The following is a 27,664-nucleotide window of genomic DNA, read 5'->3' on the forward strand; positions in this document are numbered from 1 at the left end:
CCGCTGCAGCGCTTTAACCAAGATGCTACTACACCAATGGGAGAGCTTCTCCAGTCAACATAGTTAATCCACTTTCCCAAGAGATGGTGGCTATATTTACAGGAGAAGCTGTCCCATTGACATAGCACTGTCAACATGTGGGGTTAAGTTGGTATAAGTACGTCACTCAAGGATATGGATTTTTCACACCTCTGAGCAACATAGTTATATCAATATAGGTCTGTAGTGTAGAACTGGCTGAAATCAGAAAACACTAAAAAAATGCCAGCCCTGATAACTTAATCACTCCTCCTGGGGTTTAGTGGTCTATGTTTTAACCATATGAACCATTACACCCAAAGGACACACACTTCCAAAGTTTTACAAATAACAAAGACCTCCATTTTTAAGAGAGCTTGTTGTTTTGGCTGTAAAAGAAATGCTCTTTAGCTACTCAGAACGTTCCAGGAGTGGCACCCAGTGTCCAAATAGATTCCTTACAACTGATTCATTTCCCTTCTCAGGCTGTCTTCTTTCATTCTGCTCTGCCAGATCATAGTCACAGCCGCCTAGAAACATTATACAATGCACTGCTTAATCATACTGTGTACTCTACAGAGGACTCTTTCTGGTAAGCTTCACATGCTGTGCTTTATCAACAGAGTACAGTTAAGCACATTTTCAACTATTTAGCATGGAGAACTACCACTGATTCTGGTAAAGCTTTGCATTTAAATCATTCAACTACAGATTTTTTTGCGCTGAATGAAACCAGTATCAGCGTAAACTACATTTTTGCAACTGTGTTCAATAGCTTTGACAAAGCAACTACAATTTGATTCATTTCTGATCTACTGTGTCAATGCTATACTAGTCCAAACCAGTTTTATTTAATCTGCTTTAGGAAACAAAAACATCTAGAGAATTAGTAAGAAATATTTTGACACTGCAGCTAACTGGGATTTTTAAATCATCTACTACAGTTGATTAGGACAGATGGTTAACATGGTCAGTGACAAGTCTAGTAGATAAACAATCTATTTTTTCTCTGACGCTGACTGGAGGACTGGGGTTTGTTTTTAAGTAAAATTCAGCATCTGGAATGAGCTAAGAAAGGGAAAGCTTTATTTTAAAAAGTCCTCATTTCTACGGTTCTGTCTTCAACCACCTCATCTAGCTTTGATAGGCTTTTAGTAAATCACCACACTGGTAATGGAGGAGCATTCCAAAAATGCTATTCCCTTCCACAGATGGAGATAATCCACACAAAGTGTAAGAATCTCTTGCAATAATTTTAACATATTTAGATAAACCTCTTTTCTTGTTTCACTAAGATAAAACAAAACACAATTAGTTTCAATTATACTGACATTTCTGAACAAGTTTTATAAAAATAGATTTAAAAGCAAAAAGTTAATAACGCAACAGTAAGATTGAATTATCAAGCACTAAGAAGTCAGGAAGTTCCAAATGTTAGGGGTATGTCTACAACCTTCACTTATCCATGTTATTATTAGTGTATACTATAAAAGTTGCAAGATGTACAATGTGGCTGAGTTACATATAATAGTGTATTAACAGGCAGAAGCAACCAGAACCTGAATTCTCACTATTGCATTTCTGGTTTTTTTCCCCATTTAATGTACTTTTGTAAAAGAAAAAAATATGAAAATTTGCAAAACTGAACTTGCAAAATTTACAGCACATTTCATAGCAAACTCACATGTCAGTTAGGTGCCTGAAATGGCCATGAAAATAGTTTTGTGTTTTTGTGCATGTTTAAGTTTTATTTTTAGAAAACAGTAAGGTATAAATGAAATACTGGAAATCAAGAGTGATTGAATTCACATTGGGAAATTACCATGACCCACACGGACCAAGTCAGCAACAACACGAGTGATGAATAAATCATAGCAATTGTTAAAGAACTACGCTAGCAATGGTTAAATTATCCTTAACAGATGTTCTTTGAGATACATATTTAGGTCCTAAAGAACATGTTCTATCTTTTGTTTGTCTTTAAAACATCTTTCAGCTTCCATTACTAAAAGAAAGTTATGTAATGTTATGGTCTACTTTTTCAAGTTTGTGCACCCCGAATTTATTCTTACTTCCAAAAATAAAACCTGATATTCCTAAGTGTTAAAAGCATGTCTGTTTTCAGACTAGAAAAATAAAAGCCTTATACCACAGAGTAAACAGCTGATTCAATCTTCAGATTTTCCAACTATATGAATTAAATAGTTTAATCTAATAGACAAAAGAACCAGGCTGATATATATATATATTCTGTGTTATTCCTCAGCAAGCGGTAAATTGACAGACAAGTATTTTGCATACTTTAGTGACATCCTCGCACAACACACTTCCCCCCCCAATATTAAAAGCCTTTTAACATTTTGTAAACAAATTTGTCCTCTAATAAATTAGTTTCTATCCATACAAGCTTGTCTACTAGGCAGCTTAAAATTAGTAAATAAATGTAGTATTCATTTACTTCTATACATACAGATACCTGATCCCTTTGTTATATATTTTCATGAGCATCTTCCAATATAGTTTAAAAATAGCTCATATTTCTTTAAACTCTGCCAATCTTTTTGCTATGCCATATATCTTAATAGATCACAGGAGCAAGTCTGCAGTCTTTGATTGGAACAATGTATCAGGCCAATGTCTCAATATATTCTTCACTTCTATTAGACTTAGCAACACCCATTTAGCTATTTCATACATAAAACCATTTATCTTAGAATAAGGAGAGATTATATAGAAAGTAGACTTTATGGGGAAAATTTCTCTGAGGATTCTATCAAGTACTAATACTTCATTCTAAAAACAATCTTACAAATATACATTCTATATTGCTCCTGACCTTAATGCTGTGTTAGTATATTCTCTTGGCTACAAGAGCGACTGGAGTCAGTACTCCTGAATTCTATTCTTAGTATCACCACCAATTTTATTTGTAAACTTAGACATGGAGCAACACCTGTGCCTCAGTCTCTCCAGCTGTAAAATGGGTACGAATACTACATATAGCACACGCGTGATCTGAGATTTAATATTAGTTATACCTTCAGTACTTTAGATAGAACTTGCTATACAAGTTGAAATGTTACTGTAGTTTTTTTAGACTATGCATTTGTACAGAGGTCCAATAGAATTTGTGGACTGTTTTAAATTTAAAGATGGTATCTCTAATAGCATATCTTCCACTACTTAACTAGTGAAATATCCCAGCCAATATTACTTTTAAAAGAGAAAAGCAAACAAAGATATTCTGATGTGTACATTTACTTATAGGGAAGTCTTAGTAAATGTTTAGTTCTTGAAGGTATTAATAATGCACTGAAATTTCCAAATATTCTCCCATTTCTTTTTTACTTTCATATGTAGGCTTCTTAACTGCAAGGGACCCTACAGACTACAAGCAAGCAGCCTCTAAAAACAGGACACAGCAACTCACCTCTGATAGGGATAAAAAAATTGCAGACTGAATGATCCAGGGCAATTAACTTGAGAACGGAAGTAACTTCCATAGCTGTGAAGAATTTATCTAAGAGACTGAGGGAGTACAAAGCAAGGATAGAGAAACTGGGAAAGTTTACTGCAATTGACAATACCATCACCCTTTTTACAAGACAGTTAAGGAAGATATAGTATGTGTACGAATAAGGAAGATTGTTCATAAAATATAGTTAGTATAAAAAACATTAAGCCTAATAAAACTGCCATCTTTCTGAGAAAATAAAGAATAAAAAGAGACGCAAGCAGATACAGACAGTAAATAATGGATAAAGCCAAGACCCTTTTCAGACAAGAAAACAAAGCTTATTGGCTAATTTATTCCTTTACGTGTTAAGGATTTTTAGTGCCAAATTAGTTCAATATTTAGCTTGATGCCAGCCTTAAAAAAAAAAAAAAAAAAAAAAAAAAATCAATAAAACATTTGTCAGATATCAGATAAGATAAAGTTGCTACTCTTCAAAAGCAAAAGCCTAACAACTGAACTATAAAAGACCTGTGATTTCAGGATTACATCTTTAGATTTTGGAAAGTAAGGAATTAAATGTTTCCATAACGGCCAAATCTGAGGGTATTCTATTAAAAGCTGAACAAGCTGTATCCAAGCTTGATTCTAAACTGCGGAACTTCAGATTTTGGGGTGCAAAGACAGAACAGGGTAAAACCCCTTTGAAAAACAAGAGCACAGTAAGTTTCACCTTTTCCAAATATTCACAATAATGTCGTCAATTTCACTAAATATTCATAATGCAAACAAAGTAAGAAAATATTCCTTTTATGTCCCTACTTTTTAAATAGAAACAAGCATATCAGACCTACATTGTTTACTATATTACAGAGTTTACATACAATAGGATGCAAGAGTGATGCCATTAAAATATTAGATGATACTTCATACTTCTGAGTTTTGCCTTTCATATTTTAATTTCAAGTTCTCTCAGTTAACCAAAACTAAACATGATGTATGTTTGATGTTAAATTTCATTTCATCAACCTCGAACTATTCATAACTGATTAGGATGGCTTTAAGTGTGGAATAATCTACAAATTCATAACCCTGAATGTTCAGCAGTAAATCAATAGGTGGTAAATGTTTAACATTTTCAAAATACAGCTATGAATAACAATGCAGATACAATACCCAGAAGATTTATGCCACAATTGAAGACTCTCTCTAGATATACCCCTTCATGTTTCTAAAAATTGTTAAGTTTTCCAGTATATGCTTTTATTTCTCCAAACAGGGTTTTGTGTATCAATTTTGGCAAAAAGATTTTTATAAATTAAGAAATGTATAACAGCATATTTGGACAGTGAAAGATGACGACGTTTTAGGTTAATATTGTTGGCCACTTACAATTGGAAGATTTTTAGCAAGTTTATTTACCTTAATATAAAAGACTTATAAAATGTGGAAAGTACCCACAGAGTAAACTAAATGATTATATGTCATACTTATGACTACTAGAAAAGAATCCACTGGAGAATTCACAAGCAGACTACTAAATCAGAAACTGCTGGCTTCAAAAAAAAATTTTAAAAAAATCACACCTTGCATATATTGCAATGGTTCAAATAATAGACTCAGACTGAAGATGAAAAAGATCTACTAGTTCTTCTACACATCCCACTGCCATCAAAGGATGCGTACGTATATTTCTTACTGTTTCGTTCATTTAAAATTTCTCAAGGAATGAGACTTCCATAATTTCCCTTTGAGGACTATTCTACAATTAGTTGCTTTTTTAAAATAACAATGTGCTCAGCAATGTATAATTGGAATACTATAAGCAAATATTTAGCTGAAGGAGCATGCTCTTCATAGAAAAATTGTGTGTAGTAAAAACAAATGAAAGCCCTGACAGTCTTAGCATTGCTCATGATGTGGAAGAGGGAAGAGTTTCCATGTTTTAAAGAAAGTTTCTTGGTGGCACATTTTGGCCAAGTCTTTAAAAAATGAACAAAAGACAGGAAGAATGGTGATAAAACAGTAAAGTGTTTTTAAAAATCACTTTCACAAGTATGTGCTACAGCAAAATCTTAATGCAACTCTGCTCAGATCAGGTAACAAATCTGCTCAGTGCTTCAAATAGCAAATAGCATATACTCTGTTTTTGTACCATTGAATTATATGCTGAGCATCAAGATTTCTCCACCACTTAAATATTGTCCCTATAGCCTTGAAAGTCCAGAAATGCAATAACAAAGGAATGTGTGCATATATTTCATGCAAAACTAGCTACCAGGAAGAATAATTGTTTGCATACAATTTTAAAAGCTGGATAAGCAGACTTTGCTAAGATAAAGCCCATTTAAATGAGCTATTCTGAGAAGAACCATGTTAAGGATTATGTTTCCCTCTCTACCTCAGTCACTGATAGAGTCAAATCTGCTGAAAAAAAGTCTTGCTAAACAGAGAAGAAAGCTGTTGTTCTGCTTCTAACACAAATCTTTGAAGCAAAATATCCTGATCTATATAGTTCTTTAGCACCTGCAGTATTGAATTGATTTAGTCTGCTGGAAAAAAAAAGACAGTGAGTTATTGGATCTGTATTTAATTCAATGCACTTTATAACATTTTAGGAATTCAGTTGTATAAAACAGTATCTGAATCTTATCAGATGAATATAGTTTTCTCCTCTTTTTGCAAGCCCTGGGTTTCATGCCTGAACAAACAAGTCTCCGATTCTTGTAAGTTGGGTAACAGTGCCCCCTAATGGGTATTTTAATGTGAGTGTTTCTATTGATCTCTTTTTTTGATTAAAATGTATATCACTCAATGGACTAAAACTGGGTGGATTTAAAAAAAAAAAAAATCTTTTATGCTAGGTAAGTAAAAGTTACATAAAAGTACTCAAACTAATAAGAATGTGAAAGAAAAGCAACAGTCTTTCTGGTTATTAAGAAAAGCCTAATGTTTGGATGAGACTTCAGGGACAATTGAGCTCTGTATCTTTCAGAGTGCAGCCCAAAGCTAACAGTCATTTATCTAACCTTTTTTAAAGGAATGTTAGCATTGGCTGATATGTGATAATAAAAGAGACATTCCTTGGAAACACTCTCCAGAAAAGGTATCATGAAATGCACATGCAACTTTGGTGAACAAATGCATGCCTGCAGTTGTGTGACCATTACAGTATCAGCATGTTTCCTCTCAGGAAGGAGATTCAAAATTCCCAGATTACTGTGCAAAGTACTGGGCAATGGGGGTGGTATTACAGGCATGTAGGTCTTTACTCAAACGTGTAATACAACTCATTACAACAGTTTAGAGATGCTTTAAGATTTGAGTTTAGAGATGCTTTGCTCATAATTTGCTCATAGATTCTATGGCATAAAAACCATCCATAAAATCCTTTTCCAATAATCAGCAAAGAAAAACAAGTAGACAAAAGATTTAGAGGGTCCCTGGTTCAACTGTCAAAAGAAGCAAGTCACTTTTCTGTTACAACCATTAGAACAATTTGTAGAGACCTGCAAATCTGCAGACTGCAGATCAGATATGTATACAAATTTTGTATCTGTGCAGAGCTCTAATGATTTGTGAAGGAGTGCTGAAAAAGCCTATGAAAAATGTGATGATAAATTGGCTACTTCTCAAGATGCAGGTGACAAAGAAAATCCTATTTACAATTAAGAATTCTCTGGGTGTGTAATGCAGAGTGTATTAAAAGTAGCTTAAACATGGCCACATCATTCCCCTTGTGCACTCTTGCCAGCTACTTGTAACTGACAAATTGGTATGTGTCAACACAGAAATACACATACATGATGGAGCACAGCCTTGTTCACCAAAATACTGTGAACACATTTAAAGAGTGTGGTTAAATGGGGTTGGATATTCACATTAATGATTTGCAACAGGAGACAGAACCATGGGTCAGATCAGAGGTCTGGTTAATTGGGGGTAAGAGGAGTGGAGACTGTAGACAGAATGATTTTACTATAATTGGATTTTTGCTTCTCAAGTGCAGATGTTTCTCCTTGAATGACAGGAAGCATTGAGCAATTAAAAAGCAGCTATTTTGATTTGTATCAAGATGCAGAAATTCAGTCAGATCAAAGTTACTTCTGCACCATCAGCGCCCAGATTCATGACTGATGATATAAACTAGCATTCCCCATGCAGAACAAGTATGTTTTCAATGGGAAGAACTATGGTCTTGTGGGTAAAAGATTGGACTGGCAGTCAGGAGACCTGTGTTTATTTCCTGGCTCAGCAACAGTCCTCCTGGGCAAGATATTTAAATCTACCCTGTAACTCAGTTGTGATGTGTAAAATGGATAAATCCTTCCCTACTTCTCAGGCATGTTGCAAGAATAAAATCCATTAATAATTGTGGCACTCTACTAAAGTTATGAGCAGACTAATGAAATAGAAAGAAGACGAGATGGGGACATGATAAAAGCTTGATGTGATTGCTAAATTGCTCCAGCCTGGTAATTTGGGAGCATGTAAGTGGTTCTTAGGGATCTAGCTTTTTGAGTGGGAGTTGGGGTAGGGACTGTGTTTAACTACAGAGAAGGGAGTCTAGTGTAATAATCCCCACCCCCAATTTGCCCCTCAAAAAGCAAATTCCCTAAGAGCTGCTTACATGCTCCCAAATTACCAGACTGGACTGATTTAAACAAAGGAGAAAGGAGAACGCTTTGATTTACATCAATTTTAAATCAACTTTTTCCGTTGGTACTTCAGTTATTTGCTAAAGAAAGGTACAATCTCACTGGTTATATAACATTAAAATATGTTGATTTACAGTTAAACAGAGCCCTTATACCAGATTTGGTACGACTTTTTGCTGCCAAGGATGGTACGCTATAACTATATATATATATAGTTACGTAAGTAATTATATAACTTAATATTTTCAGATTTTTATTAATTGCACATTTTAGTACATTAATTAAAAAATTAAGGGAACTAGCTGGGAAAGTGGACTGGACTGAAAAACTCATGGATCTAAAGGTGGAGAAGGCTTAGAATTACTTCAAGTCAAAGTTGCAGGAACAAACAAACCTGCATCCCAAGGAAGGGGAAAAATTCATAGGCAAGATTTGTAGACCAAACTGGATAAGTAAGCATCTCAGACAGGTGATTAAGAGAAAGCAGAAAGCCTACAAGGAGTGGAAGATGGGAGGGATCAGGAAGGAAAGCTACCTCTTGGAGGTCAGAACATGTAGAGAGAAAGTGAGAAAGGCCAAATTTTCAATGTACCGGATTTTACACTGAGGTTGCCAAGGGAGACTTCTCTTCTGTGATACCTATGCCTGAACAGGAAAGAAGAGGAGTCCTTTGAGTAGCTAGCAACATGCATATATGGGGAAGGAGAAGAGGAGGTAGTTTGGTGCTCTCGCTCCAGGTCACTCTGCTGTTCAGCATAATCCCATCTGAGGTGGAACAAATGGGTCAGACTTGTACATTGGTTCTTTGGTGCCTTTTCACATTGGCAAGAGAAATGGGTTGCACTCTGTGGGCAGCTGAAAAGGAACTTTGACTGGGCTGGCTATCTTTACAGCAGTTTTTCTGAATTCCTCCTGTTCTCCATTACAAAAGCCAGTTTCATCCATTCATCCCTCCTCAGTGCCTCTGCAGGAAAGAGCTGGTGCTTTCTTAATGGCTCATTAGATTCTCCCCCTGAGCTGTGCTACATGGAGGAGGCAAAACATCTTCATAAAGGTTGCTGGGAAAGAGTGAGGCAGGCTAAGCTGTCCTAGCTACAGTGATCCTCCAAACGCTAGGGCCTGCTAAGTAGCAGTGGCAACATCAGTTTGACTCCTTCTACCTACGCCCCAGAGTACAATTTGGTGTTTACAAAGTGTGTGGTGCAGGGAGAGAAGGTTAATGAGATGGAAACCTGATACTTAGGTGAGGGAAGTTCCTCTTAGCCTGCATCTCCCCTGGAGGTGGAGTGGGAGAGGGTCCTGGCTTACTATTGGTTTCACTTTATTAAAGTGGGTCCCCTTCAAGTCAAACTGATTTGCAAAAGATGAGCATAAGAGGGAGGTGAGACCTGGCAACATGGGCACTTTCGCACTCCGGATAGCTGTTTGTATGCCTGACAAGGGTTGAATGTTGCACATGCGATTAAAGGCCTGTAAGGGTGTTGGCACATCACATGAACATAGACAACTAGGTCATTCCTAGACACTAGCCATATGTCTAGCCACTGTGAGCCCAAACATCTACAGTGCAATTTTACAGCCCCATAGCCCGAGCCCCAGTCAACTGAGACACGCCAAACATGAGTGTTTAATAATAGTGTAGACATACCCTAGAAGGCCTGCTCATCTCTCTCCCCACCCTTCTGCCACATGACAGAGAAACAACTAACATCTGAGACACAGATGGATTTTTATATGTAGGTTTCATGTTATTAAACAGACTTTGTTAATCTGTTTCCATCTGCAGGTTAAGAGGAATTGTATCTCAAGCTTCTGGACATTTATAGGAGATCATAATATTTTTATGAGACCATGTTATATAAAATATGTTTTTGGTTCTAGCGCTAAATTAGAACTCTTGCAATTAGAACTCTTTTTTTTCCCTACTCATAGGGCTCTCATATCATGGTGAATTATCTGAGCCCACAACAGATGGAACAACTGGCTTATCAAGTTCCAAAATATTCTTCACAAGGCCAGTTTCATTAGCACGTTTTAGGGGTATAAACTACTTGGCAGGAGCACATCATGGCATTGAATATTTATGTTTAAACTGTAAGCAGAGTAAATAAATAACTACAGTCATTTTAAGATTGTTACAATTGCTTTCACAGATTGAGTTGTCAATTAGGTAGAACAAACGTGTTAAATGAATGACTACTTTAAAGATATTGCTTTGTTAAACCTAATTCATATGTTAGGATTAAAGGCGCACAATCAACTTAAAAATAATCACTGAAAGTGTTTCAATTACTGTAAGTAACAAGATACTATTACAAAGATTAAAAACAGAAACTGACTTTAGTTTTCTTTATGCATTTGACATTAATTTGTGTAGTCAGTTTTACTGTCTCCTGTAGATAGTAAGAAATTACTGATCAGCAGGAGAACATAGGGGCAGGTGTGAAAACCTGAAGCTACTTTTAATTCATTTTAAAATTGTCAAGTTGACAGCACCCCTTAACCTACAAATCCTTGCACTGCAGACTTTCAAGAAGGATTTAATAATAAGGGTTTCTCTACATTTATAGGCGTAATTCTCCATGTGGACACATTCTAGAATATAAGTTTCCATACAGGGGAGTTATTCCAGTGTAACTAAAGCAGTCTAATTATACTGGGGTAATTAAAGCTGTGTATTTCCCATGTAGACAAGCCCTAAGTCAGATATACAGGATGGGAGCTTCATATGCAAGTTCTGGAAATGCATTATAGATTCATATTTCAGTCAAAAAAGACCTTATAACAAGTGTGAGTGAAGTTTCCAACCATAATTGTCATTGGAGTTTTTGTACATGCGTGCGAATGTGAGTGCATGTGCGCCTGTCTTATTTTGGTTTGGTGGGTGGTCTTTTTTTGTTTTAAAGAAAACAAGATTCTTTGGCTTTTTTTGTGTAGCAAAAGAGACTGTAAATCCAAAGCCATAGTTTATACAAACTGCATGTATTACCTTCATCAAAGTCTGCATCATCTTCTGTGTGCTGAGGGAATGGAAAGCAGTTGGTGATTTCAAGCCTGTCATCCACCACAAGTCCCAGTAGCACTCCTTGGACCACCTCATTCCCCTGTCCTTCTTCTTGGTAATGTTTAATAATCTTTAACACAACCTAAAAATCAAGAACAAAAAGCAGATTATGTAAGCCTCTTCTGTATTGTGTCTTTAAATTCATACAACAAATAGCTGAAAACCAAATTAACTATGGGCTTAAAATGACAACAGAAAGTCCTACACAAAAAGCTATACAAAAAAGTTGTCTTGGGTAAAGATACAATGCATTTCACTGAATTTAATATAGGCCAGTGGACAGGATCTCATGGTAAATTAGAGGGGAAGTACTGAAGACTACTAAAGGGACATGGGATAACAGATTTTTTTTAAAAAACAAAGATCAATTTTCTGAGAGAACTCCTGTGAGGCCCGGCGCTGTGCGTCCGGCTCACATGCAGCCAAATGGCTGCTTGTTGAGTAGAATAATAGAATGTGTTGCGGCCAAGTGTAACGGATGAGAGATGTGTGAGCGTCACCCTCTCAGCGCGCGTCTTCAGATAAGTTTCGATTTTGTATATAGGATATAATTAGCATAAATAGGGGGAAATTAAGCAAATATTATCGGCTTATTTAGACTAGCAAAATAAGCCAGATGAGCGGCCTATCACCAAGCCAATATGCTAAATGTACCAACGGAAGCCAATTGTTGGTTCCAACCATCAAGTGTCAGTCTAATTAGACCAAAATTGTAACCAACCAGTAACACCAAGCATTGGTTCGTCTAAGGTCCACATCAGATAAAAGACAGAGTCCAACAGGTCAGGAGCGTGGTGTGTTCGGATGTAATCAGCACAGCAGAGGCTGATAGTCAACACATCCCCCTTCTTGACCCCTTGACTTCTGGACTTCGCCCAGAAGAGAAACAGCGCTTGAAGCACAGCAGAACAGATCAGAGCAGATTGAAACAGAATCAAATCAAAGACCGATTGAGACAGAATCAAAGACTGAGTAAGTATATTGTGATTGACTACGGTGATTAGGTATTAGGCCTAGCAGGAGTAGCCTTCCTGACCAAAGGGTTCTTTGCCGAGTGGCATAGCAGTTCGTGGGAGTAGGGAACCTCTGATACTTTTAGACAAGTAACAGAAGATTAGGTTAAGATTGCTTCAAGGGGAAAAGTCTTTCGCTCAGAGACTAGAAGAGACTGAAACGTCCCGAGGACACGGTTAAGAGTTACCGTGAGGCTGGGGGCTATCTGCAGGAAGCAGGCATAGCAGACCTAAGGCATGAGGAGTATAGTTAGAGACTGTTACTGGTCGCTGTTGAACAGGGCAAGTGAGGTGACAGAGGACTAGCTATTGTAGCGGTCTCGCTTGAAGCCACGATTGGGGTACTGAGGTACTATCGGGGGACTCGCGACAGTTTAGGCACGCATTCCCATCGTTTACATCCTGAATTGCTCAGGATTTTTTCTCTTTCTATCTCTTATATTTTCATCAGAATTGTGTATTGAATAAAGACTCCGATTATAACAAAGACATTGAGTATTGGTACTGATTGAAGGGCTTGAAACCGTTGGTCACTGTAACACAGTCAGGACCACGGCGAACTGAGCGAGGGGAGTCGGTTACACTACACAGGACTCACCCTTCATTAGATAGTCCTCTCTGCACGGCAACTCAGGGGCCCTTCACTTAATATCGCGATAATACCCAAGACCATTGCCCGTGACAACTCCCTTTAAATTTTTTTTTTTTTAAATAAGGTCTATATGAGCATTTCTGCTCTCTTGTTACTGTTAACTATTAAATACCCTCTTATGGAGGCTATCATTTCCCCCCAAAGCAATACAGGAGATAGGAAGTGCAATTGACATCAAAAAGCAGTTAACATGATTATGCACAAGCTAGTGAGAAACACAAACTTTTAAAAAAGGCGGAAAATATTTCTCAAATTTTTCAGCTATAAGGCTTTTAAGGATTACTTTTAACAATATCAGTTACAAAACTGAAATGGAAACATGACACATTGCAGGTGTTCCTTGAAAACAAAAAACAGAGAAGCCAAGTGACATAAACAAGGGAGAAAATACATGTAAGAGCAGATATGAATCATGTAAATGACACAGGCCTGGTCTAGGCGGCAAAGTTAGGTCAACAAAAGCCACCTTCCGTCAACCACATAATAATGTGTCTCCACTGACAGGTCCGTTCCACCGACCTAGCTCACTGTAAATGTCGACCTAATAAAACCACCTCCATGAAAGGGTGTAGCACTAAAATCAAAGTGGATGGATCAAATGAACAGCAATGTACACAGAGCGTTGCATAAATCAACATCATTGGCCTCTGAGAGGTGTGCCACGATGCTCCGCTGTGACCGCTCTGGACATTGTTTTTTACTCTGCTGCACCATGGCCACGTACACAGGAAACAGTTCCTCCTTTGGTGAAGCCCCAGGAAATTTTGAATTCCCATTTCCTGTTTGATCAGCATGGAGAGCTTGCTAGCACAACTGATCATGGCGACTGCATGCCCCAAACACACTCCAGCTGCGGGCAGACCTGAGGTGTTGGATCTCATTGGTCTGAGGAGAGAAGAGTCTGTTCAGTCGCAGCTCCGATGCAGCAAAAGAAACATTGTTATCTACGAAAAGATATCATGGGGCATGTTGGAGAAGGGGCACAACAGGGACTCGCAGCAGTGCCGCGTTAAAATAAAAAAGCTGAGGCAGGCATATCAAAACAGAAGGGAGGTGAACAGTCATTCTGGCTTGTCACCAAAGACGTGGCGCTTCTATGAGGAGCTGCATGCGATTCTCAGCGGTGACCCCACCACTGCCCCCAGACGCACCGTTGATACCTCGGGTGAATCTGAGTCCCGGCTCAATGACAATGAGACTGTAGATGAGAAAGAGGAGGAGATTGGGGGGCAGACAAGTGGGGTATCCATTCTCCCTGAAAGCCAGGAGCTGTTTTTAACCCTGTAGCAGTCCAGCCAGAGTCAGGACAGCATCTTGACCGACCAAGATGCCGGTGAAGGCACTTCTGGTGGGTATGTAATGTAAATCACAGTGCTGGGGTTACATCTTCTGTTGTGTTCAGGTTAATTAGAAAAAAATTATTAGGTCTGGTGGGAATAGGCTTCCTCATTGGTGCTCCTGTTATGCAGAAGGTTGCGCCCAGAAGAAACTGTTTATGGGCACAGGATGGCCCGAGATCCTCCATGGATACATCCAGGAAACTTTCATGGAAGTTCTCTGCAATCCTTTTCAGAAGGTTTCATGGGAGGGCAGCTTTATTTCTTCCATCATGATAGGACACTTTCCCATGCCACTCTGTTATTATATGTTCTGGCATTATCACAGAACACAGTGTAGCAGCATAAGGACCAGGCCTGTACCCAGACACTTGCAGCAACTGCTCCCTTTCCGCCTGTGTTACCCTCAGGAGACTAATATCACATAGGGTCACCTAGGTGAGACAGTACAATATTACAATACCTGTGCTCATAACGAAAAAACAGAGCGTGTGATCCCCACCTGGGACAGTTTCTTGGGTCCCAAGCTGGTCCCGATTTCTTGCTGCATATAATGAGGCATCAATCAGACGTGTTTAGATGTCTGGTTGAGTTTCAGGAACAGCAGTGGCAGGATAGACTCCCTACAGAACTACCAGCAACAAGTACCGTCTTCCCAAGCATCCACCCCCAGCGTTCCAGGAGGAGGGTGGGTAGGGTGCAGTATGTGCTCCACTCAATACCGGAGGAGGGGAGAAGGAAGGGAAGGCAGCCTTTCTAAAAGCTTTCAATGTGCAGGCTTTGGTGTTTGCATGGACAAGCACAGCTTTTTTTCTCCCCACCCAACTCCATGACTGTGGTTGTTAACAGTTTAATTATTTTCCTTTCCCTCCACTGTTACACATATGCAATAAAAGTGAACTTCTTTGTAATTAAGTACTCTTTATTTATTACATGCATGGGATGGGTGGTGGGGGAATAGGAAGGTGCTGGGACACTGCTGCAAGAGGGGGATGGAATGGGAAGGCACAGCATAGATAAGGGATACACATTACTGTGACTCATTACAAAAACTGGTTTCCAATGCCTCCCTGAGGTGTGGAGCTCCTCGCTGGACTCTCAGCATTACACTGGTACCTGGCTGCTCAAAGTTTGCAGCCAGCTGATCTGCCTCCATGACCCAACCCAACAGAAACTTCTCTCCCTTTGTCTCGCACACATTAGAGAGCACACAGCAGGCAGATATAACTATAGGGATATTGGGTTTCACTGAAGTCTAACCTAATGAGCAAACAAGCAAGCCTTTAAATGCCCAAAGGCACATTCCACTACTATTCTGCACTTGCTCAGCCTGTTATTGAACCACTTCTTATTGCTGTTTAGGTGTCTGGTGTACAGCTTTATGAGCTATGGGAGCGAGAGGTAGGCTAGGTCTCCCAGGATCACTACTGGCATTTCAGCATCATCAATAGTTATTTTTTGGTTCGGAAATAAAGTCCTTGTTTGCATCTCTCTCAACATACCTCAGTTCCTAAAGATGTGTGCGTCATGCACCTTTCCAGACCATCTCATGCTGATGTTGCTGAAGCATCCCCTGTGATCCACCACTGCTTGCAACACCATGGAAAAATATCCCTTTTGGTTTATGTACTCTGTGGCAAGCTGGTCTGGTGCTAAGATATGGACGTGTATGCCAACTATCGCCCCACCACAGTTAGGGGACCCTATCACGGCAAAACCATCCACTATGTCATGTATGTTTACCAAATTCACTACCCTTCTTAGCAGAAGTCAATTAATGACCCCACACACTTGAATCACAGCTGTTGATGTGGATGGTGGATTTGCTGACTCTGAATTGATTCCTAACCAACCGGTAGCAGTCTGGTGTTGCTAACTTCCACAGACAGATGGCTGCTCGCTTCTCCACTCTCAGAGCAGGTTTCAAGTATTCCTGCGCTTCAGGACTGGGGACAGCTCTGCGCAAAGTTCAAAGAAAGTGGCCTTATGCATCCTAAAGTTCTGCAGCCACTCCTTGTCATCCCAGACCTTCATAATGATGCAATCCTACTAGTCAGTGCTTGTTCCCGGGACCAGAAACAGTGCTCCATTGAGTTCGGCTGCTGCATGACAACCAGCAGCAACCGGGAATTGTTTTGTTCTATGGCTTGTAGCAAGGCAGCTTGATAACATGGTAATTTTCCATGCTGCGGCTCCTCTCTCGGCCTTAGAAATACTGCAAGATAAGTCACCAGGTGTTTGTGATGCTCACAATGATAGTGCAGAGCTGAGCAGGCTCCATGCCCCTCCAGCAATGGCATATGTGCAACAGAGCCAAGTTTTCAAAAAAATAGCATGAAAAAGTATTCGTCTGTCTGTTGCCGACATTGGGGGAGGAAGAGGACATTGTATCATGAGAGGCCGAAGACCTTCCCCAAAGCCCCTGCAGGTTAGTTGCACTGTGGGATATGTACTGCTCTGCTCAGGCTAGTTGCACTGTGGGATATGTACTGCTCTGCTCTGCTCAGCTCATCGATACAAGTGCAGCTGGTGGGGACGCACTCTCGACACAATGAGTGTGGTGTGATCACGCCCCGACTGACTTTATTAGTTCGGCGGGTGAAGGTTGATTGAAATTAAATCGACTTTACTTCCAAGTGTAGACATACCCTTAGTAAAAAAGGACTAAGTCATTAAAATTCTCCCTCTCCTCCCATCACTACAGTAAAGTATCCCCACCTGATGAAGAGCTGATATTGTAGATTGTTTTCAACCATTGATATGAGACTAGCTTAGAGACACAAACTATGGAGTCAATTCGTGCTAACTGTTAATTATACTTAAACAAGACAAGCTAAGTGCAAAACAACAATAGCTACAGGCACAGACCTGAACCTGTACAGACAATAAGGATGATGCCAAGTCAAAGTCAAGTGGACTTTTTTTCACCAAGGTCTAAAGTCTAATCCATCCAAGGTAGAAATGCTTGATGGCCCTGTTAACGAAGTACTATTGATCTTTGTGTCTGTAGGCAAACCAACTACCATAATGGATTTCTGCTCTACCACTGTGTGAGAAAAGATTTTGAATCAATATTACACTTACAGATTCAATGAATATTCTTGCATGAATACAAGTCCACATTTATGTGGCAGGAACATATATTTCACTGCACACTAAATAATGAAGCAAAAGGTTACGTTCATGACAACCATTTTAAAACATCTCTAATGATTTACACTACCTACAGCACAATGTTAATGAAAAACACTCACAGCACAGGAAAACTGAATGCAAATACACTGTATATTATCCCTTTTCAGGGGGGGGGGAAATAATCAGTTTTATGGGAAGATTTTTGTTTCAGGTAAGGGAGAAAATAAGGGCTGAAGTGAAAGAAAAGGGGGAAAATGCTTCTTCAAATAAATGTGTTGTAAATATTAAATAGGGTGAATCAAGCTACACAATGCAGTGTGGGAGACTGCATACCTAAGGGGATTAGTAACGGAATACAAAGCTTTTCATCTTTGGTGCCTCATTTCCACATCTAGGTACCCACTTTGGGCAAAGGTGCAGGGGCATATTTAGAGGCCAAAAATGAGGCTACTTTGAAAGCCTGGTTCAAAAGTCACATAACATGACATGAAAGAAAAAAAACTTACCATATAGTGAAGTGGAATTTAATACCTTTGCTGAAAGGTAACAAACAGTTTTAAATCAAATATGCTTTTTCTCCCCCTCCCGAAACTATCAAAATTGTATTTCATGATAGACTTGTTGGGATAGAAATCAAATTTCCAGTGGAGAGCTATCATGCATTGTCACAGAACTTGTAAATAATAGGACTGGATTGGGCACAAGTATAAGATACTATTTACTACATGATTAAACGTATGCAAAGTATTTTAAGCATCATATTTCCATCATTTCTCTACTTCTGCTCTTCAATTTTTTATGTTCTTTTACCCCCGATGGCCTTTCCACTAACCTTTGATAAGTTTTTGCACTACAATATTTAATTTCATTGCAGCTTTTCTGATAATGATGCCAACTGTTCACATTTTATCTTCTAGTAGTCTATATCAGTCTGTAAGAACAGTATCACAACAGACAAAGAGCACCTGATATGACAATGCAACCCCTGGCATTTTCTGATTGAGCAGAAACAAAGGTTAGAGACTATCAGAACTCCAAATGGTAACTATATATCCTAATGCATGCTAAAAATCACACATTAATGTGCTATTCTAGTAAAAGAGCTCTACTTGCATGAGGCTATGTTATAAGCTTAACTCCATTACCACACTCAGACAGCAACATGTTTTCCAGTGCCGTTGTAACTCTTAGCTACTGACTGAGAGACCAGGTGAGTGACGTAATACATTTTTTGGACCATCTTCTGTTGGAGAAAGCAACACACTTTCGAGAGCTCTGTCTAAGCTGTGTGTGAAGTTGGCCCAATAAAAGATATTACCTCACCCATCCTGTCTCTCTAGTCCTGGGACCAACATGGTTACAACACTACATATTAGCTACTGTCTGTTTTGAAATAAAGAACACAAAATGTAAGAAATGAGACCTGCACTCTATGAAAATGAAGACAGTTTCCACTTCGTTTTTATAAGACTCCAACAGTTTTAAGTAATATCTAATATATAATACTTGATGAATAGTTGAAGTTTAAAGAGGCGCAAAAAGTCATGCTGCTATACAAACAATACTACAAAACTGATGAGACATCTTGACATCCAGTATTTTCATGCCAAAAAACAACCCTTCAAACGTAAAGATAAACTAGGATTTGGGTATGAATTTTGGGTATGACTGACAGTTTTGAACATTCAACCTGTCCTCTCATTTGTTTGCAGGTTATATATTTACAGGGTATGGGGGTTGTTCACAAGACAATGCTTCAGCCTCTATAAATTCCTATAGTCTGGCATTTCTAGGTTTATCTTATCTCTCACACACAAATATTTAATGCCAAGCAAACTAATAAAAGTACTGATCACTAACTTTTTTTAAAGACATATCATAAATGAGGTACTTCTGTGGTTCTGATGATCATCACAAAATGCAGTAAAATTTTCTCTAATTTAGAAACAAAAAACCCAACAACCTGTGTTATGTTAATTTACAAACAAAATAAAGAAATTTAAAGTTAAAATGAACTTCTATCAGAATCAGCTTGAACCCTAAAAGAATTCTGACTGAGCCCAAGCATAATCACGTCCAGAGCAAGACAATTTTTTTTCCCATTAGTCTTCCCAATGTGATAGTAAAAAGGCAGGCTCTTTCCAGAGGAAGACTCTACAGATAGATGCACAGTATCTAAGTATTAGTGAACTGGTAAGAGGAAAGCAGAGTTCTGAAATATTCTTATATCCTTTCATCCTTGTACCAACAGCTAGATATCATGGTGACTTACTGCCCAAAAGCAGATAGCTACAATGCCATCTTTGCTATAGTTGGAATTAGGTAAGGCAACACATCCTATGCACATTGGCAAAAGTTAAGTAGTGAGTGTCAACTTTGCATCACCTATGGTATTTACTCATGTATGCTTTGACTTTGCACACTGCTCTGAGGAAGATGTGTAAATTTTGGCACCCAGCAGCCATTCAATTCACTAATTATGCAACTTTGGTACTCATAATCACTTTAAAACAAAGTGCATTTACAAGACAGACTGTTTTTGGCAAATTAAACTTTATTGAATCACTAGGTATTTTGCTACTTACGCCATCTCAAGCACTTGCGGAGCCAGATTCACATTCATTTATGGTTCCACATCCTCTTTCAAATACCACAGACTAAATATTTGTCAATCCTACTTCTATGTATGCAAAGAAATTCATATAGCAATATACATCCTTGGAAGCTTGTTTAGAAAAGATTATGCAGATAGAGTAACTAATAAAAAATAAAACTCCAGACTCGATTGCCTTTTAAATTTAGTCTTCAAAATACCAAAGCAATTAAATCATAATATGGGCTAGTCACTTACCCAGATTTTAAACAGCTATTAAAACTCAATTAAAAAAATACTTGCAGTTATACAGTGCTTCTCATCTTCAAAATACTTTTCAAACATTAAAAATTAAGTCAAACTACAGAAAAAAGCTTCTAAAACTATTAAAAAAGATTAAAGATGAGTTTTAAGAAGCACCGAAAAACAAATTTTCTAAAAGTTTAATGCCAAATAACCTAGAGTAAGTTATGATAAACCAGTTAGACTGCTAAAATTAAGATTTTACTACAGAAATACTGACAATGTGAATCTGCTGCTAAACTACTTTAAACTCACCTCTTCAGAACCATACAAGTATCTGACTGAAGTGATAAGCATGTGACCCTACAAATGTAAGATAAGTGCCCTTGCATTCCTTTGAAAGGAACTGAGATGTATTCAAGCACAAGACTTATCTCAAAGCACTCAAGGGGTTAAATATATCTTTGTGTTTCAGTGAACTGAAGATAAGCACAATTAAATCAACTTTCTCCATTACATCCATGTGGCAGGTTTTACTTTAAAGATGCAATCCCCTATTTAAAAAAAAAGCAACTATTAGCTGACTTAATATAAGACAACAGCAGCAAGCAGTTTTTACTTTCTGAATCTTACTTTATATTGCCAATTACTTTTACACTTTTTTTTTTCTGTTACGTGTCTAAGGCCTACAAAACTGTATTATAGCAGCACACTCTCCCATGTGGATGTTTTTACTCAGGTATGAGTGGCTCTCTTTAGTTCTCCTTAAACCCCTTCCCAAGTAACATTTTCACTTTCCCAAGTGAAAAAAGCAACTTTTGTATTGGAATAATGAAGCAAAGGGGTTACACAGTATAATTATCAGTTTAAATTCACACCTGAGAGTATACCCATATGACTTTCCCTTACAGACAAGTTTTCAGGTAAAGTCTTTCAGATATTACTACTTTTACAACTTGTGCTACTAATCTTGTGTTCACACCACTGAAATCAACTTATTGATTTGTTCAAACTGTCAGAGGTGAAAAGCCTACTGCAATTATTAGAAATAAGGATGTATATCAACATCTATTAGTACTACGAATACTGTCATTTATGTATGCCACTAACTATTAAGTATGCCAGAAACTATTAAGGCTTTATCTATATCAGAACTAGTAAAAGTTTTAAACAAAAAATTAAAAAAAAGAGACTAGGTTTAAAGTTAAAGACTGATTAAAAGTAGGACAAGTGTTGGAAGTTTTGTAGTGCACACAAGGCCTAAAGAAATTTTCTGAAATTCTCACTGTTGCTAACACCAGATTAGCTCCACCAGCGTTAGAAATGGCAAGAGGCCTGGTAGACAGGCCGCCAGTAGTTAATTGGAGTTTCGTGTGTGTGCACGCACTCGTTACGTAGCCCTACTCATAGCAGATGTAATTGATATTTCATACGTCAGCTGCTCATCTACACAAGCGCTCCCAACATTGCTAATACTTAGCACTACACCTTACACAGACCAGGCTTCTGAAGATACTGCTTGTGGAATACTTTCTCAAGATTATAGGTGTTATTTAATATCCTATTTTAATTCATTGTTGTCAAACGGCAAGAAATTGTAGATGTGATAACCTTGCAGATGTGAGCTGATGCTTGCAGATGCAGGGAACAGGACTGTGATAGACACTGCTAGACTGGAACTGGTAAAGCAGTAAAGCACCATGGGAGTTGAACCCATCTTGTTTATTAGGGAAACATGTTAGCCAGCTTAGCCATGGCAGCTGCCTTAGACTGAGACTGGTGGTGAGCACACACGTATTCCAAGGGAAGGTGGAGGCTGAGAGGCAACAACCCTACCAGGCTGCAGGTCCAGACTGAGCAGCTACCTCTCCAGGCTAGTGCATCTCCCCTGTGTGTGCACCGCTGGGCGGGATTAGAGTGCGTGGGGGATCAGGTGGGGTTAAGGTTTTGGGCACCTCCAGTATAGGGGAAGGGACTGTGCTATTGTTTCACTGTAGTTGTTGAATTCCCCTAAACTTCCCATCCCCATTCAGTCCATTGGTCTGTCCCTGTTCCCTTGCCTCATATTCTTTTATATAAAATGGTCAGTGCTCCTCTGTGCATAACAGGATTTTGTGTCAGGAGTTTCCAGACCCACATAAGCAAAGGAGGCAAACGCCTGACCCAGGGCATGTCTACACTGCCACGGCAGCAGGCATCGATGCAGCAGCATCGATTGAGTGGGTCAATGGGAGAGCGCTGTCCGGTCCTCAATTAGTCCACCTCCCCAAAAAGTGGAAGGCAGTGTCGACGGGAGACGCTCTCCAGTTGACGTATTGTCATGAAGACGCTGCGCTGCGTAGACGTAAGTACATCAACGTGATATACGCTAGTTACTCCCGTCAACCCAGCACAGCAGTGTAGACCAGCTCCCAGAGATGAGCAGGTGCAGGCTCCCAACCTTACGACATCAACTAGCACCTGTGTCCAGCTCAAAGGGATTTGGCACAACTTTTTAATATCCTATTTTAATTTGGTGCTCTTAAATATCAAGTAGGTAAATTAAATCAATTAAGTCTTGAATGTGGAATTTTAGTAGTTGAGACCAGATCCTTCCTGTAGAGGAGGCATCACTGAGTTGTGGTTGCCACCTCAGCTGGATAGGAGAACCAGGACTTCCTCGGACAATGTGGGACTATCCAGATCACTTCCTGGTTTTGGTTTTTTTTTTTAATTTATTTATTTATTTTAATTTCTCCTGGAGAACAATAAACAGGAAATAAAAGTCATGCTTTTGGCCATGGGAGAAAGGCCATCACTACAATCATGCACTATTAATCATGCCAGTATTGGTCTGCATGATAGCCTCATTGCTTACAATCAAAGATAGGAGACCATAGAGGAATATAAATGGGCTGTCTTTGATTGTAAGCAATCTGGGGTAGGCGAATGTTTTTTTGTTCTGCATTGGTACCTAACCAGGCACTGTGAGGTCTGGGTTCTTTACTAGAACTCCTAGGTACTACGATGGTATTAACCTCTTCATCTGGTATAAGGCTCTGGTACCTCCACTGGATCTTGGATACAAGCAGGTGCACTGATGAGCTGGGAACCTAAGGTCAGATTCTCCACTCGAAGAACTTGGGCTGGAAATTCCACTCCTGGGCCCATCCTTTTCCTGCTTGACCAGCTGTTATGATGTTTATTTCCTCTTTATGGGTAGTGCTAAGGAGTACAGACTATTTTCTCTTCTTCCCTTCAACCGGGAACAGTGAATATTAGAAGTACATAGCATGCTTCAGATACCTAGTATCTTCTTCCTTAGTGATACAAAGCACAGCCAACATGTTGTAATATACATCGCCAACACATCAGGACTGGAGTTACAGTTCTTAGGACATCTTTGACTGCTCTGAGCTTGGGCCAGTTGATATTATGTTGGAGGGCTCTTCTTCTATTAACTTTGGATGGGAGCTTCCCTGCTATTGGAGTTGGCATAGGATTTCTCCTCTAACTCTCTCCAGTTCTGACATACTCTGGCCTTCTGAGTATCCTCTTCTGTGGGCTCTGGCCCCAAGGCCAAAACAATCTGGCCTTGCTCCTGGGCAAATGAAAATGAGGAGCCCTTTGAACTCTGAGCCCTTTTTTCCTCCACTTTAAGACCTTTACACGGGAAAGGTTTGTACTTTGTTAAACTGGAAAAGGAAGACAAGAAAGAGGGTCACCCTGCGCCTCCTGTTTCTTGTTTTACTGGGAAAACAGAGCTTTAAAATTTCCTGTTTGCAGACTCTTTAGTGTCCTTCCCATAAATCTTTTACTTTACCGTTGCAATTTCTAAGGGTGTTTTTTTTTTTTTTTTTTTTTTTGTTTGTTTGTTTGTTTGTTTTGGGGGGGGGGGCAGTGCAGGGCGGAGAAAGGGAATAAGAATAATCACCCTTTCAGGTCTCAGAATGTACTGTGATTTTATGGAGTTTTTCCCCCTTATCTATAGGCCAGAGGGAGAGTGGCCTCTGTATTCCAAGATAACAGGATATCACTGAAGAGGGAATCTGAAGGGAGAACTGCACCTGCTGCTGTACTATAGAAATAAGTGGAACCTTAGAAAGAATCACTTTTGAGATAATCTGCAAGTGAGCCCCTTGAACTTTATAGATGCTCTCTACTTCAGGGAGGAGCAGAAGCAGCTTTCATGTTGTCTCACTGAATCCCATTGTGAACAAGGCAGGGTTACATAACAGCTAATTTACATCTTGTTCAAAGGGGTTCGGGAAAATGGTCGAAAACAAATGGTGAGACAAGAGGCCCCTTACTGCTTGCCTATTCCTTGATGTGTGAGCTGCTCTCCCTCTTGTTCCCCCAGATTTGGTTATTTGGAAGAGGTTGAGAAAGCAGTGATGCATGACTGACCCACAACATCAGTGGAGACCAATTAGCCCAAGCATTTTTGAGATTTTTCTGCCAGCTTCCTTATTCCTTTGGATACCTGTGAGATGTTCCTGTCAGAGAGGCGTGCTCAGACAAGCTGCACTGGAAGCTGCTGCAGCCAGCAACCTCAGGATCAGAAAGGGTGTTTCCAGTAAGACTGTTCCAGAGCCCCCAGGCTAAGTGGCTGCCCAAGAATGCTTTGAATCCACTAAACAAAAGAGTAAGAATAAAAAGGATCCCCTTTGTGGTTTTGTTTTCTTGTTGAACAGGAGATTTGGGAAAGCCTTCCTGCAGCAACTGGAGATAGACAGAACTGATCAAGGCCTCAAGGGTGTGGTCACTCTGAGCCTGAAGTAACTGAAAGGTCTGGTGTCTGTCTCCAAGGTCCTGCAAACAGGAGTCAGACCAATCATAACAGATCTGTAGACTTATCCTGTGAAGAATCCAGTCTGTATACAACCTCAAACATCTGCTGAGCCTGCCAAAAATGATACTTATGTGATGCAGAGGAGATGAGACAACTGATTTCATAGAGTCATATCTAGAGGTCAGCATATATCCACAACTCTCCCAAACACACAGCTTCCTACTTGTCCTATTCCATTATCAAAATAGTTTAAAAATTGTGAGTATTCAAGTTACAATTCTTGAGCAACAATAAATCTTAAAGTTATGTTTATATTTTGAGTAATAAAAAAATATGAACTCTGGCACAAAAAAGGTTATTTAGCACATTGCAACTCAATTTCATCTTAGTTCAAGATTTTATTCCTTTTAAGAGTGACTGCCAGAGAAAAAAGTTGTCATTTTTAGTATTTTTATATGTATATTTAAAGGGTGCCTGATTTTTTCAAAACAGTACTTGGGGTTTGGCTTGAGTTTAATCTTTCAAATAGAAAAATAAACTTGTTTTCCCTATTTTTTGTTATAGGAACACTGAATTGGAATGGGAGCCCTGTCTTTGGTTGAAGGAGCCAGAGATGTTAATCTTTCACAGAGTGCTTTTTCTCATCTCTGTCCGAAGTCTGAGTTAGTCAGCTAGTGCTTTGCAGGTACCATGAAACATGTGTTTAAGTCATCGACTTATTTATGTTCATTTATTTCTCCCCTGTAAATGAATTGTTCAGTCATGCAGAAGGAACAAGCTGAATGTGAATTGCTGTGCATTGCATGACGATAAGGTCATTCAATGGTCAAGAGAAGTGAAGGGTATTGAAATCAAACACAAAAATCAAACGTTAAGAAAGACGTATGCTAATCATCACCATGATTGATTTGTTTGGATGTTGCATCCATTCTTATCTTCATCTATCCTTTAAGATTGCTCACTCTTCAGATAGAGAGTCTGTCTCTTCTGTGTGGAAAGCAGATAGTACATTTTGGGTGCCACTTCAATACAAACAATAATACACCACCATTATGTTTGTATATTTTAAATCATCCATTGCCCCACTCACTATCAATATATTTCTCTGCAATAGGAATTATCACAGTATAAATTTACACAGTACATGGCTTCATGTTCATTGCCATGGAAACCATCAAGACCACAGGCAGTGCAGAATGACTCCCTTGTAGGTATGTTTCTATAATACAGCCCCAGAACTCCAATTGTTTGAGCAGCAGGGCATTAGATATTATTATCCTGCTGTCAGGAAGCAATGATGGGGCTGTAATAAAAGTAAGGCCCCACAATCCTCCTAGTTACAACGAAGACATAGCATTAGCAAGTAATGAAGGATTATTTTTGCTACTTCTACAAATAGGTTAGAAAATTTAAATATTTCAAAAATATTTAATATCTTTACACAAAAGATTTTTATGATGATATGTTTTTAGAACAAAAGTCAATATATTACCATTGTTTTGGGGATGAGAGCTGATGAACATGCTCTCTTACAACACAACGTATCTGCATTTTAGGAAGATTAGACACAAGCTATAGTTTCAACTTAATATTTTCCAGTTGGTACAAAAGAGTCTTATGCTTTTAGCTGTCAGCTGTATGCTGAAATGTGTTCTGCTATATTAGTGAACTACCAGAATTCAAATATTTGCATTACTTACTGAGCTAGTGGTGCCATCTGTGCATAAAAGGATTACTTTTCAGGCTGCAGCTTCTAGCAGTTGCATATGAAAAGGTTTAGAAGTGACAGCCAAAAGCAGCAGCAGTAAACTTCATCATTCAACCATCCATTTTTCACATGGATTGTGCTGAATTTTTACCCTCATTCTGAAATAGAGGAAAACCTGCAAAAACAGTTATCCACACTTATTTAGCCTTAAGAAATTAACAGAACACAACAAAGCTAAATGAAACAAAATAAACTTGCTTTGTCTATTAACAGCACTTTAAAATGTTTCCAGGGTTAAATGCACCTAATCCTATTTTGGGATCCTAGCCTCAACATAAGGACTGAAAAAAATTCTTATGTGCTGAAGTAAAATATTGCATTTAAACATATGAATTATGAGATCCCTCCTTTCACATGCATTCAGTATATATTTCAAAACAGTCATGAAAGTGACACACTGGCATGATGACTATGTAATTTTCAATCAAGTTATTTTATTTGTGAAACAGGAAGTTTGCCACATGTCCAGGACACTTGTCTTCACTGAAAATTACATGAACAAGTTTTGTTTTAAACAGGTTTAGAGAAATAGAAAAATCTTCCCTAAAGGAAGGCAGTGTGGTCCAGTGGATGAGGGTCTATACTAGGACTCAGGAGGACCTGGGTTCTACTCCCAGCTCTGCTACTGACTTGCTGTGTAATCATGAAAAATGATGTTACTTTACCTCAGTTCCCCATCTTCAAAATGGGAATGATACTTGCCTCCTTTGTAAAGCACTTTGATATGTACAAAGTGAAGTGCTTTAGAAGACCTGGGTACTACTGTCATTTTTGTGTTAGCTAACTTCAGTTATTTATTACCTGTACAGCAGTATTGGATGATTAAGAGCATTCTAATTCTATTATTACTGATAAGAGGAAACATATGGATGGATAAGGTTATATGAATTTCTGATTTTCTGAGGACATCACTTTTGGTGCACAGTTATGGTAGCCTGGGTACATTAAACCATTAATT

At 38.8% G+C, this 27,664-nt stretch overlaps 1 protein-coding gene across 1 annotated transcript in view; it reads right to left on the bottom strand.

Annotated features, from left to right (window-relative positions):
• Positions 1 to 27,664, bottom strand: part of EIF3H (eukaryotic translation initiation factor 3 subunit H) — a 130,894-nt gene that overhangs the window by 92,795 nt on the left and 10,435 nt on the right. Inside the window, exon 2 of the mRNA XM_067530152.1 lies at positions 11,120 to 11,276. Within this exon, the coding sequence (XP_067386253.1) occupies positions 11,120 to 11,276 (157 nt within the window). The remainder of the gene's footprint in view (positions 1 to 11,119; positions 11,277 to 27,664) is intronic.

Source organism: Emydura macquarii, unplaced genomic scaffold, assembly GCF_026122565.2.
Source record: "Emydura macquarii macquarii isolate MOO-44397 ecotype Brisbane River unplaced genomic scaffold, CSIRO-AGI_Emac_v2 contig_369, whole genome shotgun sequence".
Classification (NCBI taxonomy): domain Eukaryota; kingdom Metazoa; phylum Chordata; order Testudines; family Chelidae; genus Emydura; species Emydura macquarii.